Here is a 20,168-nt window from a genome sequence, read left to right as displayed (position 1 = left end):
CACTGGCTTTTGTTTGCCTCTGTGATTGAGATCCTTCATCAGGTCTCCTAGATAATCTTAACCAAATAAGAAACAAAACACAAATCAAAAAACCAGCAGGGGCGCCTGGGTGGCGCAGTCGGTTAAGCGTCCGACTTCAGCCAGGTCACGATCTCGCGGTCCGTGAGTTTGAGCCCCGCATCAGGCTCTGGGTTGATGGCTCAGAGCCTGGAGCCTGTTTCTGATTCTGTGTCTCCCTCTCTCTCTGCCCCTCCCCTGTTCATGCTCTGTCTCTCTCTGTCCCAAAATAAATAAACGTTGAAAAAAAAAAAAAAAAAAAAACAGCCAACCAAACAGGACTCCTCTTCAGCATCTTCTGGGCACCCACTACATATAGATTCTTGGCTAAAGGTTACTACTCTCAAACCTACAACCTCTTTAGGAGAAACAACTGAACATTTCACAAGTTAGAATAATTGAAATGTTAAAAGGTATATGTTAGGAAGGTAGGGTGATTCACGCTGGCCATTCTGTTAACAGAAGCCTTTATGCAGCCATTAGGCCTGAAAGGCCAGCAACTGGACACTGGTAAGGAAGGGTTTAGAAGTATGTCATTTTGGGGACCAAGAAGTAAAAGTTTGGCTAGATCATGTGGTTTGAAAGATAGGTTTTAGAATATGTGCTTTAACAGCAATAAATTCAATTCTATTTTGCCTTAATACCTTAAGGCACTGGGATCCATACGGTACCTGCCAATTTTCTTGAGAACATTTCAGCATAGTGTGATAATCGTGTTAAAAGTTATATCCTAGGAGCAGCAGGTTGTTCCATAAATTCACTCCAGGGATGCTCAGCTGGCAGTCCAATCAGCAAGACATTAGAAATCCCAAGTAACTGTTTAGAAGCCCTACTGTTGTCACCCATAGATGAATAAATACAGGAGGCTTTGCTAATTAGCTTAATGTCAAATGTATTTCCATTGGTGCCATGAATGGCTAGCTAATAATCTTAATGATGTAGACACAGGTTATTTGTGAATTCAGTACTAGTATTCAAGATATGTGGCTTGGCTAAAAACAAGTTACTGTTAAAGTAACAAGAATGTAATCAACTCTGTAACTTGTACTTCTGTAAACAGTACCCAAGGCCTGATTGTGAAATGCACCTCTGTCCAGCCATTAGAGAATTCTGGTCACCTTCTATTGACCACAAGTAACAGATTTTGCCCCCAGTTCTTGAGGCAGATGCCACCATGTGCTACTGCTTGCTGATGTTTAATTAACGTTTGTGAGACAAATTGAGTATGAGCTTTGCTTTCATATTAAGCAGATACTGGATACGATTATCTGCTAGAAAGAGTCTTGGTGATAAATGACCCAAATTGGCTGTTGGTTTGAAAAATAACTAAGATATTTTGACTTGCTCCCAAATAATATCAATCATCAACACCTATTTAGCAAAGCAAGTTTATTTGATTACTTATTCCAGACAAGTGAGGCTTGTGTGTACAACTAAGAAATAAGACAATCCAAATAAAAGGCAGGAAATATTAGTATGAACTACACAAACAGCTATCTAGAAAGGAACGGCAGCTGCATTCATTTTACATAATACTGTGGAATGATGTAGCACCATTTACCTCAAAGATATCTTAAGTTCTTTATAAGGTAATTATGTGACTCTTTGCTGAAATGCAGCAATGGCTTAAAAATTGTAGCAAACCCGATGATAATCTTATGTTCAACTACAGATATAAAATGGTATCAGTAAAATTCAGAAAAAATAGGGAATCTGGTGAGGATCTTACCTTGTACAATTCTTTAAAAAAACCCAAAGGAAATAGTTACCATTATTGAGACCTGTTTTCTTCCATTGTCTGCACTGTTTACCACTATCATTATGACCTAAATTCTAAGCTTTGGAAGATTTGATGGTTATTTAAGAACACGTTATTTTTTAAAACTAAAGTTCTCTCTTTATCTTTCTGTTCAGACTGTTCTGCTCTGAACCACAAACCTGAAGGAACAAGAGAGAACGTTAATGCTGCTGAAACCAAAGGATTAGGATCCTCACTGATTGGTTCTATTGTTTACTATTTCTAAAGATCATTCTGAGCTATTCTGCTCTGATCAGTCTTAGGTTGAAAGTTATTAAAGTTTGACCCTGTTAATGAATGTAAACATGAGGACATTTATAAATTCAATAGTAAGCATTCTTCTAAATACTGATTCATCTAAACACTGGTTCATCTGAAATATATAAAGAAATTCGGAGAAATTTGGTATTCCAGAATCCTCCAACAGCCCACTTTACTAGTTAAGAGCCATACTACATTTTCAGAAATCTACAACAGAGAAAGCTTATGGGAAAAAACCTCAAAGAGTCTGGGATAATTCAATGTTGCAAAGCTGTGGTTCCTAAGAATGCCCCATCATCCCTTTTTTTTTTTTAAGGATCATGAACCACTTTGAGAAGCTGATCAAATTTATGAATTCCCCCGCCCCCGCCAGAAAAGAACAAAACAAAAACGCATATAAACAAATTTCTTATATACATTTGCAAAGGATTCCCAAAGGCCCATGATCCCCAAGTTAGGAATTCCTATGTCAAAGCTGAGGAACACAAAATAAGTTTAGCCCATTTCCACACTGTTCATCTGTACTTTATTGCTACTGTAGTAAAGTAAGCATTTTAATAAGGTTACTTGTCGCTTTAAGACAGTTATTGTAAGCACCAATAGTCTTTAAAAATTCATTTTGCCCCAATTTTACAAGGTTTTAAGCCACGTACCCTCAAATGAATTAAGTCCCTGTGATTTAAGCTAGCAGACAAGTATTTTCCTTTGATACATACTATTCTTCAGAGCCAGTCCTGAACACTGAGATTAAGATTTCATACCCTTGGGAAAATGAACATGTGTCTACATACCGGAGGTTATTAACTTTACAAAATATATTTCTGGGTAAGTTTCAAACTTGAAGACCCATTTATTTAGTGCCTCTGAACATAACATACAATCCCAATACAAACCTTCCCCTTTTACTTACTTGGAACCAGTACAATGAAGCTTTCCTACTACGCTCACAAAATGTACTGAACATTCTATCTACTGTTTAGGATAGAAAACACTTCATTTCTGACCAAACCCACCATCTCAAAAGTATCTCTTCAACTCCCAAGTTATCAAACAGGTTGAAGAATGTGATCTTTGAGGTGTCTAACATTCAACCGATTTGGCTGTGTCTCAACCCCATGCTGAACAGACAAGAAATGACTATACTGTGGTATAAGGGTTAGGCCTGTTGCTTTCTTATTGAAGAAAAACTCTACTAGTCATTCTAAAGAATGTTTATATAGGAAGGCAAACATGAGAATTCTTAGAGACTTGAATACTGATAAAAGAAGGGGAAAATAGCTAGATATTAAACACAGAAATGCAAACATAGCACATACAGAAAATTTAATCAAATCTTCCTAACTGAAGAATTTTTTAATTATTTAGTCCTTTCGTAATCTTTTACTTCTGCTCAAAGAGTTTTTATAGGACAAACTTAAAAATATTTGAATAAAGGAAAGGGTTGGCTAAAAGAAGAGCTTTCCAAGTGAGCTACAACTTGGTTACAGGATTTCACTTTTGCCTTTTACTATGTAAAAAGAGAGTAACAGAACAACAACTATTTTTTCCTTGCTCTTCTAAGTTGTCCCTTGTAAGAGATTAAATACTAGAATTTCCATTTCAGCAACCGAGGGATCACGGAACAGGAGTGGGAGAAGGATACTGCTCTCTATCAGGATTCCAAGCATTTCAACTCTGTGGTAAGGGGCTTGTGAGAGAAAATGGACTATTATTCCACGGGCTAAACGGGTCCCATGAGTCCTATAAAATATACAACCAAGTATTTTCCCTGCTCCATTCAAATGTACCATTTGTGTTTTTCCTACCAGAACCTACTAAATTGCTGAGTGAAAGCTGAAGAAAGTAATAAATGCCAGCATTCCTGGCTGTGCAATCTATACATTTTCATTTTAAGAGTAATTCAAGCATAATCCATATTTAAAAAAATTAAAGAGAGACAGTAAAGGTTTTAAAGTTTTCTCTTTGAAAAGATGGTATCTTACAGTACATACAAAAATACTCTGAAAATACATACGACTTCATTTACAAAACACTGAATCAACATATTACAAGAATTACATGGTTATGGATTTTAATAAACTGAGCATGCGTTCATGAAACTTAAAAAATATTAAGAAATGCATTGAAAAAAGCAGTGTAAAAAAAGACAACTCATATCGTTAAATAAAAATTACAAAGGTCCTGAGCCAATTAATGGTTGGTAACAATGTCGTCCAAAAAATGCCTTAGGTTTCAGTAAAATCCACTGCTTATTTCTGCATGCCTAGTCCATGAAGAAACTATTTGAAGTTGTGGGGTAAGTAATGGTCAAGAATTATCATGCCGAGTTAATTTTACACCTCAAGAATACAAGTCTGCCATATTTAAAGGTATCTCATTGTTGATGCTGGAATGAGTTGCTCCTCGGTAAAAAACACCAGTCAACTAACAAGAATGGCATGAGCTAGGATATGTAACAATTTCACCATTCATATACTGACTTTCAGTATCTTGGTTACATTTTGATTCTTAATAAAGATGCATTTCGAAGGCCTCCATGGGAGGCAAAATATAGAGAATTTATGGTGCCCAACTCTTATGTAATCACTGGACTAATCCTCCCTGGTAACTATGCAACATTTGGACAGAAAGGCACAAAAAAATAAAAATTTAAATATTCCATGTGCCATTCTGGAAAAAAATAATTTAAATCAACAGAATAGACAATAAGTACATCTACACAAATGAGGAAAGCAGAAAAGATACCTCACATTCACTTATCTCAGGTTTCACAAAGTGGCTTCAAGGCTAAAGTAAATGTGTTAACATTTGGAAAATTACAATTTTTTTGTTTTCAACTTTTTTCAGTTCTATACAATGATTATAACAGAAGACTTAAAAAAAAAAAAAAAAGAAAAAAGTTCTGGACTCGTTTTATCCATGTCCAAAGAGCCGAGAACTGGTTCCCACAACAGAGAAACAAGCATCGAAAGTTAAGGCAGTAAAACCTCCAACGCAAAGCCATAACATTGTAGATGACAATCTGATAGCAGATGATCCTCACAGAAGTGTACGTAGCAAATCAATGAGAGAATGCTACGGCATCTGCAGGTCAAAGTGTGAGAGTTCAAAACCACTTCAAGCTTGTTAGTCCGATGACTGTAACTTTCACCTTATTATATGTGTGACAGCCACTTCTATTTTAAAAAGAGTGGCTGCTCTATGCCACTAAATGATTGCATATTCACTTAAGTAAGGAGGCACTGCTTTTACCGATTAAGGGTCAGTCGAATGGAATTTTTGATGACTCGAATGTTATTTGCTGGAACCGGAGATGATGAATCTGGTAGTTCTTTACTGGGTAGTCTCTATTAGAAAGGAATAGAAATAAAGAAGGAAAAGCAAACATATATTATAAAGCCTCAACTAGTAAATCAGTCACAAAACTGAGTTTTCCTTCAAATTCCTTAAGCTCTTAAACACTCACATATGTGTTGAATACTTTCTTCCAATGTTCATAGTCATTTCCTTGGTTTGGGGACTTTTTTTATGCAGTCAGAGGTGAAAAGCAGAGGCACAGGGAAAGGGTGCAAGTGGGAGGAGTGTATGTATAGGAAAAAGGGCTTTGTTAAATCACTCGCCACTTCTGGATTGAGAAATGCACAAAGTCAGGCAATGGTAAAGAGAAGTACGAAAAGCAGGGTCACTAAGCAGGAAAGTGGTGGTGGGTGAAAAATGAGTGTGCTACAGAAGAAAACAGGATCTGTCATATATTCGTGGAGAACAACACTGTGAATCCCACTTGTGAGATGAGTTTTCAGGAAAATGGACTTTGTAGTCAGACCAGGTAATGTTAACTTCAGTGATAGTGAAACTCAGGTACATCTATATGAAGGCTTCGGAGGATACTAAAGATGATTATATCATGAAGGTAAATCCTGAGCAATTGAGAAAGAGACCTCTTATAGATAGTTGTGTGATGGAAACAGTACGCGAGAGTTAATTCTCTCATGTCACTAACTTGGCCAAACCTACATACCCACAGCCATTCAAAAAACATGAAAAATTTCAGACATACAAAAAAAGTAGAGAATACGACAATGAAGACTTTTAATGCCACAATTAACACTCAGACATTATTAAACATTTGCCACGTTTGGTTTATATCCTTACCCTCTATACTTGAAATATTTTCAACCTAGACCCAGCCTGTCATTTCATGGTCTTGTACCTTAATAACCATATCAGATTTTTTTCTTCCATTATCACATATAATCACATACTCATATTTTTTGTAATGTACTCTTTATGTTAAAAGGAACTTTATGAATTCTACAGCTAATAGAAAGTATGATACTATTTGCTTCAAAAGCCAGTAAAGGGGTGCCTGGGTGGCTCAGTCGGTTAAGCATCTGATTCTTGACTTCGGCTCAGGTCATGATCTCACGGTTTGGAAGATGGAGCCCTGCATTGGGATTCTCTCTCTCCCTCTCTCTGTCCCTCCCCCACTTGCACTCTCCCAAAATAAATAAACTTTAACAAATAAAATTAAATGGCTATTACATTGTGAGGAGCCTGGTTGATTGTGATACTTTAACAAATAAAATTAAATGGCTATTACATTGTGAGGAGCCTGGTTGATTGTGATAAGTACTTTACTCTTTGATGGGGGTGAAAATAAGCCATTTTGTTGACTGTAAATGCTCAGAAAAGGACTTCTCTGATCTACACAAGGCTGAGTTTTCAGCACCTACTTATTAGCCTTCCATGCTTAATAATACTGTATTATTAGTTTCAATGGCAATTCTTTGAAAAATAAATTTTTTAAAAAAAAAATTTTTTTTTTCAACATTTATTTATTTTTGGGACAGAGAGACAGAGCATGAACGGGGGAGGGGCAGAGAGAGAGGGAGACACAGAATCAGAAACAGGCTCCAGGCTCTGAGCCACCAGCCCAGAGCCTGACGCGGGGCTCGAACTCACGGGCCGTGAGATCGTGACCTGGCTGAAGTCGGATGCTTAACCGACTGCGCCACCCAGGCGCCCCTGAAAAATAAATTTTGAAATTAAGATTTAGGGGTTCTTTAGCTCATGTTTTAAAGGTACTATGTATTCCATTACATTAGGTTCTTCCAAAATATTAATAAGTATCAAGCCTAAGTTTTGACAGTAAGCAATGGTATACATCAAAAGATCTATCAAGCGTTGGTAAGAAATTGCTGTGCTTGAAAAAGGAACAAAGGTTGAACGTAATGTGAATAAGCTTAAATAACTTCCTCTTTTCCTGACTTTGGAAGTACATACATTTAAGACCAGACCTTGCTTGCGTTTCTACCCCAACTCCAAACTATACTGCTCATCTTTGAGGACAGGGACAAAATCTTATTACCCTTTTCTTTCACCCAGTGCATGGCTCTTAAGCTTTTTGTACCTGTAGATTATCTACGAGTAAGACTTTACCTTTTTGCGTGATGTATCAATAGTTGGAATAGGCATACATTCTCCTCCAATGGCATCCTAAAAATAGAATTATATACAAATGAAAACTTTCCTTCCTTTGTATGCTTATGTCTACACAAAATAAAACATAACCCAAACTTCACAGACCTATCTAATATGATCCATTTTCAAATATACAGTCCTTTTCCTGATCTATGGCTCTTTGAAAGTAATATTTTGAAGCACACTGTTAACGTATTTACCATTGCTTTTCTTTTTCTGTCTTCAGGAGCACGTGATTCCTTAAATGTTGATTCAAGTCGAATAAACTGGAATATAAATACTAAGATGAATTGCTATTATCACCTACAAAACCCATACAATCTATATAAACTGAGAGGCTAATGATAAGGCTACTGTCAAAACTACTGCAACTTAAATTAGACTAAATTTAGCGGCCACCTTTAACTTCAACTTGAGTGACCTTTTCGGTTAAATCAATTCAGATGATAATAGTTTTACCACCACCTACTGGAGGCAGAAAACATCAACGTTATAACACAATAAATATGACTGGTTACCAATAGTAACTTCTGTGTAAGTCAAAGAGAAACTCAGACCAATTACTCAAGTTTTCAGATCAAGTTTTAGTAATCTGAATTTAGGATGAACAATCAGTATTATTCCTTTAGGGTTTGGGTAAATATTCTTTTTAAACAAATCCTAACAGAACACTAAGACAGCTATGGAAAGTTGTGAATTTCTTTAGTGCTAGTTTAACTTAAAAAAAAGGACTACCACTAAGGTTGTAACTTTACCTTTTCTATTTCTTTCAACCTCTTAGAAGACCCATCTACGGATGGGGAATGGGACCTCTTATGTGCAACATTCTTAGTTATGTTTGACATTCCATTAAGATGTGGCTGTCCCTGGGCAGGGTTGTGGGGTGTTGGGATTCTAGGAATGACATTTCGTCCGACTACAGTAGGAATGGTGCACACAGCTGGGGGCGATACGGCTTTTACTGCAGAATCAACTTCTGAAAAGGAAAAAAGAAAAATTCTAGCAATTAAATATATACATAGTAGAATGGTTATTAACAGAAGTGCAGATACGTACTTGCACCAATGACTGGGATAGACAGTCCTTGAGCTTGTGGCACACTCAGTGGCTTTTCCGCAATTACAGCAGCAGGCTCAGTATTATTCCTATTAAAAGTGTTGAATTATCATTAAATACTTTGTGTGACTTATTTAAAACACTCATATTCTAACATTCAGGATGACTTCTTTCAAGTACTCCTACTTTAATGTTCCATTGGAGGAAGAGAAAAGCGGAAAAAAGGCAGAGGACTGAGTGGAAAATGAGAAAAAACTGCAAAGACCTGGGCATTTCTGCGTACTTTTAAAGTCCTACATATTCATGAGCCGATACCACGTTCCACAGGATTACAACGCATTGTCAAGTATTTCTAGTCAGAAAATGACTAGTAACTGCTAAGGTATTTTAACAGTTAAGATACTTAGCTAAGGACAGAAAAGTTTACATCATCCTCAAACTGAAGACTGAAAGGAAAATTCTGAAGTGCAGACCTTTCCGTTTCTCCTGAAGGAAGAACGTCAGGCTTGGAAGGTTTGTTTGCAGACACTGGGGAATTAAAAGGAGTTCCATTATCAGTGTCTCTGGAGCTATCCAAACAATTGCTATCCAGAGATGATCTTTTGGATGGAGGTCCACCTGAACTTCGACTGACATCAGAAAGACTTTGCTGAAAGAGGGAAAAGCAGTTAGGATTTCAAAAAGCAAATGAGAATAATTACTGGTTTCAATTCTGAAGTACATAAAATGAATCTTGTGATGAATGAAGGGGAGATTTTAGTTCTAGACTGAAATGTACTTTTCTTTCCTTTTTTCCTTAATAGGTTTGGGAGCTGTGAGAATGCCAATCTGATCCCAGGAACATCTGTCTGAGGGGAACCATACTGGAGAGTCAACATTACAAACTCACCTTTTTCTTCTTTTGAAGAATCTCTGCGGGAAGGTAGTGATGAAGTTGCTTTTTTTTAACATGAGTTGCTTCAATTTTCATCCCTTCCTTTAGCATGTTTATATTGTTTGCCTGTCTGTACACTGTAACAATGTTAGTATGTTAAATGGGCAACTTCTTCCTCAACCAGGAAGTCTGTTTTCTTTTTCCAAAATGCATATATTTGATATGTCCCCATAATCTCACAAACATACATACCCACTCTGCTTACAGAACAAGTATTTTTAAAACATTTTCATTTCACAATCCTATTTAAGTACCAACTAGTTTTCCCATGTCCAACTTCTAAGACTTTCCAATAATCAAATCTCATTAAAATGCATGAAAAAAGTTTTTTCCACATCCTGTTTTCTGTTATTTTCCCAAAAGACAATCTCTTCTCATAATTACTCACCCAAGTCTAAGCTAATCCTTATACTAAAGATCCAAGATGCAATACAAGTTGTCATCCACCATGATGTTTCTTTTACTACACTAATCATAGAATATTGGACTGTCAGGAACTATCCAGAAGTACATCCTTATTGTACAGGTGGGGAAATGAGGCTCAAAAGCCCTGAATACTTGCTGATGGTGGAATACACACAGCCCTAGAGTCCCTTTCTAGCACTTTTCACATCTTGTAACAAAGTCAGTTTTATTAACACGAATTATTTAATGTACGTTTAACTGTGAATACCAAATTAGATCATAAGCTTACTGAAGACACAGAGGAGAGGCTTCTTTTGCATAGTTAACTACTGTGAAATGTGGTACATTATCTCCTCGCTTGGGGTCTCAGAATCTCTATCTGGAGAAGAACATTCTATAAATCTACAACAAACAGAGCTTCCCAATCTCCTGCTTTTGGAAAAATGAGCCCAAATTAGAATGGAAAAATGTATATCCATGTTTTCATTCCAGATTGCTTATAAAAGCATCACCAGGAGTGCTTGTTCAACTTGCAGATTCTCTGGCTCCACTCCCAGAGTGTGGGATTCGGTAGTGCCGACGTGATGTACAGGAATCTGCATTTTCATGATAAATGTGAAAGCTAGTTTAGAAGAATTTAGAAAACTCAGATAAGCCAAGCCAAAAATATTAATAGTATGAATGTACACTATTCCAGATTAATACAACTCCAAATTTATAAAAGATACGTTAAGATATTCCAGAGAGCTGTTATTAGGGAGCTAGATGTAAAAGACACTCTTTCTCTGATTCTGAAACCTAATCAAGGCTATCAAGTGCACATATCTGCGCACACTGAAAATAAAAATAACCTGTACAGTTTCTTTAGTCTTCTTTTTGTTCTGAAATAGATAATGCCATCACTTGGTACAAAACTCAAGCAGTTCAAAGAAGTCTCCTCACATTATCCCCTAGACACACCTGGTTCCTTGACCTAAAAAGCAACCAGTTCTACCACCTTCTTTTTTTTAAAACTATATATCCTTCCAAAGATATTCTAGGTACTTACAAGCAAATGTGTTTATTTATTTACAGAAATTGTAGCATACTATGCATACTGTTTTGCAACTTTAGCCCCACTTAATGTCTTGGAAATTATTTCACTATGCCTTTTTAAAATAGCAGCATAGGTTTTCATAATATGGATGTACACATTCATTTAACCAATTAACAAATCTAGCCAGCCAGATCCATGGCAGATGATACTGTGTTACAACCAAACTTGAGAACCATAGCTCCATGATGACAAAGTCTTACCTGTATCAGTAAACGACTGTATATCATAGGTCAGGTCTATGTTAACACTTTCTGCATTTTCAACTCTCCGAAAAATTATTCCAAGGAACCACATTGACACGTAATTGTTGCTATAAAATAAAAAAATTTAATTTCCATCTATTTATTTATTTATTTATTTATTTATTTATTTATTTATTATAATTTTACAGATGTCATTTGGTAATTCAAACTCAATCTCCATGGAAACATAAATACAAATTGCAATGGTTTGGCTAAATTCTTTTTTTGTAAGTTTATTTATTTATTGAGAGAGAGAGAGAGAGAGCGCGAGCATGAGCAGGAGAGGCGCAGAGAGAGAGGGAGAGAATCCCAAGCAGGCTCCGCCCAAAGGCTCAAACTCATGAACTAGGAGATCATGACCAGAGTTGAAATCAAGAGTCAGATGCTTAACTGACTGAGCCACCCAGTCTCCCTGGTTTGGCTAAATTCGTTGTTTTTTTTTAAGCTTATTTATTTATTTATTTTGAGAGAGAGAAAGTGTACATACATACAAGCAGGGGAGGGGCAGAGAGGAGGGACAGAATCCCAAGCAGGCTCTGCACCATCAGCATAGAGCCCCATGTGGGGCTCAAACTCAGGAACTGTGAGATCATGACCTGAGCTGAGATCAAGAGTTGGATGCTTGGCTGTGCCACCCAGGTGGCCCCCCACCCTGGTTTGGCTAAATTCTTAAAATTGACACCAAAAAACACTGATCAGTTACCCTGTGTTGCAATAAAGAGGATTAAATGGCTTTGAAAGTAACGTATCAAATATATTCATAAAGATGCTCCAAACTTGTGATGGGAGTTTCTGCTGGGGTCTGTGGGCTACCAACATAGCATATACTAGTTTTAATGTAGGACCACTCATGTTCAAATACATAATGTATCATCATCCCCCATCAATGTTTGTTAAATGACAATGTCACAACTGATCTTAAATCATGCCTGTTGTCAAATAACATTATTTAAGAAACATAGTATTAAAAAATATTTAACTTACTCTTTATGATGTTCCTTATTTCCTGGGAATGACTGGGGATTTACATGGGCAAGAGTAATAAATTCGTTCCGTTCCAAGTTTCCAACAAGCACACGGATTTTAGATTCTACTAATCCAACCCTGAAATAGAAGAGTGGACAAAATTTTTCCATATGAAATTTGGAAACTACACCTAAGTAACCGAAAAAGGCATATGATAGCTATGATGCTTTACATGCTCAATAAAAAAAAAAAAAAAAAAAAAAAAAAAAAAAAAATCTAATATATTAGGGACTGTTTAAAATACCATTTAAGTAAATGACAATTTGCTTTGTCCATTTCTGTGTCCCCCCCCAACCCCTTAAAAGAAATGATCTACTTAATGAATTCCTAATCTAAACTACCCTGCCTGTTTAGACCATAAAATAGTCACGATCTCAGTATGAACAAAAACTGTTGATTTTTTTCACTTTCAAATCTTGTATCTAAACTGTAAGGCTAAGGATATGTTTAAATCATGTGAACAAAAAAAGCTAATAACTGGCACTAAATGAAATAAAACATGCTGATTTTCATAAAATTGGTACTAGATATTACATTTAAAACAGAATTCAGTAAAGTCAGAACAGATACTACTAAAATATAGAAAGTTTCATCAGGTACCTGCAACTTTATTTTCTATCTCATTTAACACACGTGACTGCTGTCAGCTATGTAAATTTACAATGATTTTATTAATTAGAAAAACTACAAGAACATTTTTAATTATTCAAACACTTGAAAAAGCTTATACGTTGTAATTGTGTGTGCTTCAACAGCACATTTATGAAACACTGAGTTACTACTCAGTGTTGGTCAGAGAGTAAGTATTTTGGGCTTTGTGGCTATAGAGTTTCTGTTGTAACTATTCAACCCTGACATATAGCAGGAAAGCAGTCATACACAACATATAAATGAGTGAGTGTGGCTGTATTTCAATAAAACTATTTATAAAAACATGTGGCAGACTAGGTTTGGCTCAGATCATAGTTTCCTGATTCCCAATCTAGACAAATGAAATACGTTGTTTTAGTGAAAGGATTCTTTTCAATGCCTCTTTAATTATCAATAAAATAAGCACTAAACTTTGGAAGCAAAAGTAAGACAGTATTGTGTTTTTCTTTCCCAGAAATCAGACCCGAGGAAAGCACAACCATCTCTGGTGGCCTAATAGCTTCTGCCTAATAGTTAGGGATGTCTATACACTGGAGGCAAAGGGCATGAACTTAGATGTACTAGAAAGAAAGCACTGCTCCTTGACCAAAAATGCCTCTCTGTTGACAGAAGCTTTCATGTCCCTAATCTCCTAAATTAAAAGAATATATAAAATATCTTTTCCTTTTAGTTTTGAAGGGGAAACATGATGGCAAGGATGGAAAACTTGAGCCTAGGTATCAGAATTGTTTGAAGTGCCTCACAATTTTGCTTAAATCTGAGAAGTGGCAAAGGCAAAGAACATACATATATCCTTATCCTGTATTACCTCTAATTCTGAAACATTCATTTGATGGCATTTCTTAAACACTGATGCTCCATGGTCATGTATAACAGTCACTAATAAGATTTAATAATTTTAGTGATAAAGTATTTTATAAACCTAAAGCATCATATAAATGTTATCACTACAAATTTAAGTACAGAACTTGAATATCACTTACCACTCTAGATGGTTTTCTTCTGTTGATGCACTGGCAGTCAATACTATATAATGTCTGTGAAGAATTTTTAGCAACAGTCATGGAAAAAAAAAAAAGCCAGAAACATTGTTAGGTCTGCTTTTCCATCATTATTTTTTCTTTCTTCCTCCCAATGAACATAAGAACTAATGCAGACACATAGCTTATGAAAATTAGAACACGCTCTAATTTTCACAAAATCAATTCTAGACACTATAATCAAAAATCAATTCACTAAAAGCAAAAACACCACTAATACTGGGTGAGATACTACTAGAATACACAAACTCATTTAGGATTTCTGCTAACCTATTCTCTACCTTACTTGAAATTTAAGGGACAACAGTCACCCATCATATATTAACTTTGTAAATTTAACACTCTTCCTTAAACACACACACACAAAATGAAAAATTTCAAATACCTATACTTTTGAAAAAAATTTGGTGGCTCAAGTAGTTTGGACCAGTCTGATTTCCCTTGAAGGATTTCATCTGTGACGGCAAGACCTAAATTAAAAACGAGACAGAGACTGATTTTGAAAACTGGCTATTTTATTATCAGTTTCTGTATCAACCTACCCCCAAAATCTCTAACCTCAACAAACTCTTGAGTAAAAAAACAAAACAAAAAAAAGGAATTTCTCATAACACAAAAATCAATTTCAAACAGATTGGGCTGGCTCCATTTTGGACTTAATATTATATTTTAGAAAACTAACTACTGAAAAAATACATATTTGAAAGAATTTTTAGAAATAATAGGCATAACTAAACTTTAGAATAAAACTGTTGTAAACCAAAAACTTGTGGGAATACATAAAGGGCAAAGGGCCAACAAGTTTACCTTGTTTAAATTCTTCTACCATTACTGTTCGAGTTGAGGTGGACACATTATACGTAGAATTCTGCTGTGGGTAGGCAGGGGTGATTATGGGCATGAGATGATACCTATCTGATGGATTTACCTGTGAAATTAGAAGCAGAATAATTGATCTATTCTCCTATTTCAGTTGTCCTCACTTCATTTCCCCAAAAGTCTGAAGAATATGAAATATAAATTTAATACTACAGTTCCTCAATTCTAAGAAGTACATTTTCCCTCCCCAACTACATTTATTTCTGAAGTCAGATGTGTCTGATAGTCAAAGGAAACTCTGCAGAAGTTTATTTTTCCCCTGAAAAGCTGTTAAATGGATGGTGCATCTTATAAACGATGGTCTCTTAAAACCAAGGAAACACAGTATCAGAGCTGCAAAAAGCATTAATCCAATGGTTTCTTACTCCTCTTTCTGCACCTACTCAATGGGTAATTTCCCCTAGGTAACTCAGAGGAATGAGCACTCAATCTAAAAGCAAATTAAAATGCAAGGTGAGAGTTATGCTAGCTTAGAACCATGAGTCTGCTTTAAATTGCACTGCAAAGTAAATCTTATATATTTCAGCACTTTTAGTAATTAATTACTTGTAAGTTTTTAGCAACAGATTACAATATTTCGGTTGATACACTCACTCATCTAGTCTTATGTGGGTGATTTTTAATGACATAACATTTGGATCAGAATTTGGAATACAGGTCATCTTCACCAAAAGACAGCAGACAGAAGGAAAGAACTATAGCTATACAGAAGGAAGATGAGCAGAAACAAGAGAAATTATCTTTAGATTGCAGTTTAGAGAATCGTCCTTTTCCTAAAAGGTTTAATTAATTTCCATAATAAGTCACATACCCGAGGATCCCAAACAGGCAAATTCAAATTGCTTTCTTCTGGTTGCTTCAGCAGGACAGGATTTGGCCATTCCCTAACATGAATAAGGCAAATTAACTGACATAGGACCTCACTTCAGGAAACATAAAAGTCGTTAGACTCTGTTTCAACTTTCATATGGCAAACATTATGGCTGGGTATTTGGTATTAAAAAAAAAAAAAAAGTGGGCAAGGGAAGGAAGTACACAAAGGAAAAAGCTGCTTATTTTATTTATTTTTTATTATTTTATTTTGTTTTATTTTATTTTATTTTTTTAAAAGCTGCTTATTTTAAATGTATCTTCTGAAAGGGCAAAACAAATACTGTTTTGCTCATTAAGCTGTAGCTAATTTAAATCTGAATTTTCCCCTTCCTTCTATTTGCTTTTATGGATTTAACTGATAATTTAATAGCAGTTAAGAGCTGACATTAACTGAAAATACTCCTAATAAATCCATGCAGTAGCTATGATTATCACCTCCATTTTACATAGGATATGTTAACCTCTACATAGCTAGTAGTCAGCAGAGCAAAATCTATCATGACCACTCTCAAGCTAAAAGCCTACATTTATAGAAACCCTCAATGCCAGAAGACAGCACCATCTGGTGTCTCATCATTGTCTCAAATTTGACATTTTTAAACTTTTAACTTAAAAAGAATGTAAGACAAGAGAAAACGTCTCTGCATCACTCTTAAATTGCCAAACAAATTTACATACAGGGAGAAGTTAATAAGATAGTGAAAGTATGCCCATAAATACTTACCATTTGGAAAAAACTAAAAAGAACTTATGAACTAAAGTAGAAGCTGCTGCATTTGGATATAATTGGCAAGTTCTTGCAACCAGCATTGCCCAGGAGACACCACCAAGAAATCCCAGCATGTTGGAATAAATACCACGTCCTAGAAAATTAATGTTTTGTTAACTATTGTTAGGATCTACTATCCATAACATTCAACTCTAAGGAATAGGATAACTTAGTTCCTAAGATTGTTGCTTAGTTATTGAAATAACATTACTATCAATAAGCAGACCTTCATGCTAGGCCCACAGTTCTATTAGTAAGCCATTAACTGCATCCTATCCCCCTATTTTGCCCTCCAAAAACAGACCCCTCAGTTCTCTGCCCCAGTTCTGACTGCCCAAGCAGGCTCTACTATAAAACATTGGAATTTCCCACTTTTCAATAGCTATGGTTGAGAAAAAAATGAAAACAAAGAGAAAAGATATCTGGAGGGACTACAAGTAGGAAGAATAAACATTTCATTAGTTATATTCATGGGCATTTAAAAATCAAGTGTAAAGCTGGACTAATTTTGCAGACTTTGGGTACCTCTCCATAAAGTACAATACACCATTGATAGTACTCATTTTTCTTATGATTGTTTCTTGTAGCAATCTATAAAATATTACCATATTTGATCAAAACTACTAAGTCCTCAGTTACATAATAGGACATTTTTTTTTTAATGTTTTTATTTTGAGAGAGAGCACGTGCACAAGTAGGGGATGGGCAGAGAGAGAATCCCAAGCAGGCTCTGAGCTGTCAGTGCAGAAGAGCTCGACGTGGAGCTTGATCCCATGAACTAGGAGACTGTGACCTGAGCCAAAATCAAGAGTCGGATGCTTAACCAACTGAGCCACCCAGGTGCCCCAACATAGTGTTATTTTATGTCCCACTAAGCAAGCAAGAGAAAAAGATACAAAAATTTCAATTTTAGATATGTTAAATGGGTAAAATATACATCTAAGGATTGACAAAACATGTTATGTAATTTAATTTGTAAGGAAAAAAAAATTGTGATACCCCTTTCTTGCAACTTACTTTATCCTGACTATACCAGGTAACTGAGTCCAAGGACAACTCCTACTTGCCTGAGCTCTTTTTATTTTTATTTTTTTTAATTTTTTTTGCCAACATTTTTTATTTATTTTTGGGACAGAGAGAGACAGAGCATGAATGGGGGAGGGGCAGAGAGAGAGGGAGACACAGAATCGGAAACAGGCTCCAGGCTCCGAGCCATCAGCCCAGAGCCTGACGCGGGGCTCGAACTCACGGACCGCGAGATCGTGACCTGGCTGAAGTCGGACGCTTAACTGACTGCGCCACCCAGGCGCCCCCTGAGCTCTTTTTAGATATGTACTTCCAACATGGTAGCCACAAGTCATATGTACTTTTTTTTTTTGTAATAGTTTTATTGAAATATCATTCACATACCATAAGATTCATCCATGTAACAGATTAAAATTAATGGCTTTTAGTATATTCACAGAGTTGTGCAATCATCACCATAATTAATTCTGGAACCCTTTCACCACCCCAAAAAGAAACCTTTAGCAGTTGCTCCCCTCCTATCTGCTCCCAGTCTTCCCAGACCTAGGCAAATACTCATCTACTTTTTATCTCTCTACATTTGCCTAATGTGAACATTTTATATAAATGGAATTTACTTCAGTCCTTTTTATTGCCAAGTAATATTCCACATTATGGCTATACCTATCACCTTTAGTTTATCCATTCATCAATTCATGAACATGAGGTTGTCTCTACTTTTTCGCTATTAAGAAGAATGCTATGAACATCTGTGTACAAATTTTTACATGAATATATGCTTTCACTTCTCTTAAATTTTAATTTGATTAAAAAATTCGGTTTCTCAGTTGCACATTTCAAGTGATCAATAGCCACATGGTTACTTTTGGACAGCACAGACAACATTTCCATCATCACAAAAAATTTTATCGGCGAGTGCATTTTTAGACTATGTAAAACGTGGTGCCAGAAGTATAGCACTACTTAAATATAATTACAAATTATGAAAAATGTGCTGTGCCAGCTTAGGTTTGGGCCTTTTATGAACCATACCCTATGTATATATATAAATTAGTTCCAGGCTTTACTAGAAAAGTGTTACAAGGCAAAAACAGAAAGAAGCTGAAACTATCACTATAGGCTCTCCACTTAAAAACTTTACCGAATACCTACTATAAATTATACTCTGATGGTAATGGGGAGACAAAGATGAATAAGATGGTCCTGCCCCATAGAAAGCATGAAGAACAACGAAGGTTTCACTCCTCAAGTTCTAACTCATTCTGACTGGCTGGCTAAAACCCAAGACGGGAAGTCAGGAGTTTTTAGTTTTCAATCAAGCAAGAAGGAGGTATAGTCACATATCAGATCACCATAACCACTGTACCTGAAAAAGAAACAGATTCTCCAAAACTTATTGGACCTCAATCCCTAACAGTATCAATAGGTTCAGGAATTTTCATATGTGCTTCTATCATTAGTAACTGAAAGCGGTAATTTTACAGTGTAAACTTAAAAGATCTGGGATACTTACGTTTTGCCCATAATTTGACTGCTCTTAGGGTGAGTCTGAAAGTTTCTTTATTTGGCACTAAATGCAAAATTTCATCAGTAACTCTACATCCTGAAAAAGATAAAGCATTCATTTTTCATTATGCAACAACATCCAGTTAATTCAGACGGCTTCTAATTTCCAGACTCTCAAAAGTTAAAAAATCAAAGATAATAAAATGCGAGGGTTTATTTTCTCTATGTATTTGAAATTTAGCACTTTTATGAGGAATCACTTTGCTTTTAAAGAATTAAAAAGCACATGGGTAACGTAATTCAACATTAAAGGAAGACGTGGGTCTGAGTATCTTTAGCTTTCTCCAACATTTGACTTTACTGTTAATCCAATGTCCCCAACTTACAAAACTTTTTCCTTTAAAGTAAACCTTATTTCACAAACACTGTGATTTACTGTTGGACCCTGAAGTACAACAAAAATGCAATGATTAAATAAAAGATGCTATAAGCCAGTGGTTCTCGGAAGTGCAGTCTGTGGATCCCCGGGGAATCTGTCAGGTCAACCTATTTTTTTTCCTCCAAAATTCGTCAAACCTGTTCTTATAATAACAATAAGGCTTTGCCTCTTTTACTGCGTTAACATTTGCACTGATGGTGCAAAAGCAGTGGTGGGTAAAAGTGCTGGTACCAAAGCTGTACTAGTAAACAGTGTATCTTCACCACTACACATTTGCAGTTAGAAAACAGGAAAGGAACCCTGCAGTGTCTGAAAAGTTTGAAGAAAGCTGAATGACCTGCTTTTCTCAAGGAACAGTTTTACTTAGATTCTAAAACAATGAACAAACAAAGTGAGTCCTTCACTTCAAGGAAAACAAACAACAAAACTTGCTACCAACAATAAAATTGGAGCTTTCAAGTAAAAACTAAAATTTTGGACAACCAGTATCTGCTGTGAGCCTGGCAGCTTTCCAGTATGTAAAGACTTGTCTGGTGAGATTGGTGGGGACATTAATGAATGTGATTTTTTGGGGTACCTTATAAGGAAATTGTGTGTTAACATTTAGAAGATCCAAATAACTTTGTGAA

The 20,168-nt window shown here is 35.9% G+C and overlaps 1 protein-coding gene across 3 annotated transcripts in view; it reads right to left on the bottom strand.

The window, feature by feature from the left end:
- Positions 1-1,431: 1,431 nt before the first annotated feature.
- The window catches only part of PAPOLG (poly(A) polymerase gamma), a 32,421-nt gene continuing 13,684 nt past the window's right edge, over positions 1,432-20,168 (bottom strand). The window contains exons 8-22 of one of the 3 annotated variants that reach the window (XM_011281009.4): positions 19,108-19,197; positions 16,524-16,662; positions 15,738-15,810; positions 14,855-14,975; positions 14,433-14,517; positions 13,991-14,044; positions 12,315-12,434; positions 11,289-11,398; positions 9,543-9,664; positions 9,127-9,302; positions 8,654-8,742; positions 8,353-8,573; positions 7,798-7,863; positions 7,556-7,612; positions 1,432-5,463 (exon numbers count right to left, since the gene is read on the bottom strand). In XM_011281009.4, the coding sequence (XP_011279311.1) occupies positions 5,365-5,463; positions 7,556-7,612; positions 7,798-7,863; positions 8,353-8,573; positions 8,654-8,742; positions 9,127-9,302; positions 9,543-9,664; positions 11,289-11,398; positions 12,315-12,434; positions 13,991-14,044; positions 14,433-14,517; positions 14,855-14,975; positions 15,738-15,810; positions 16,524-16,662; positions 19,108-19,197 (1,622 nt within the window). In that variant the 3' untranslated portion in view covers positions 1,432-5,364. The other 2 variants (XM_019827256.3, XM_019827255.3) reach the window with 2 other exon arrangements.

Source organism: Felis catus, chromosome A3, assembly GCF_018350175.1.
Source record: "Felis catus isolate Fca126 chromosome A3, F.catus_Fca126_mat1.0, whole genome shotgun sequence".
In the NCBI taxonomy this organism is placed as follows: Eukaryota; Metazoa; Chordata; class Mammalia; order Carnivora; family Felidae; genus Felis; species Felis catus.
Note: the sequence above shows the minus strand (reverse complement) of the source record. Positions and strands in the feature narration are given on the sequence as shown.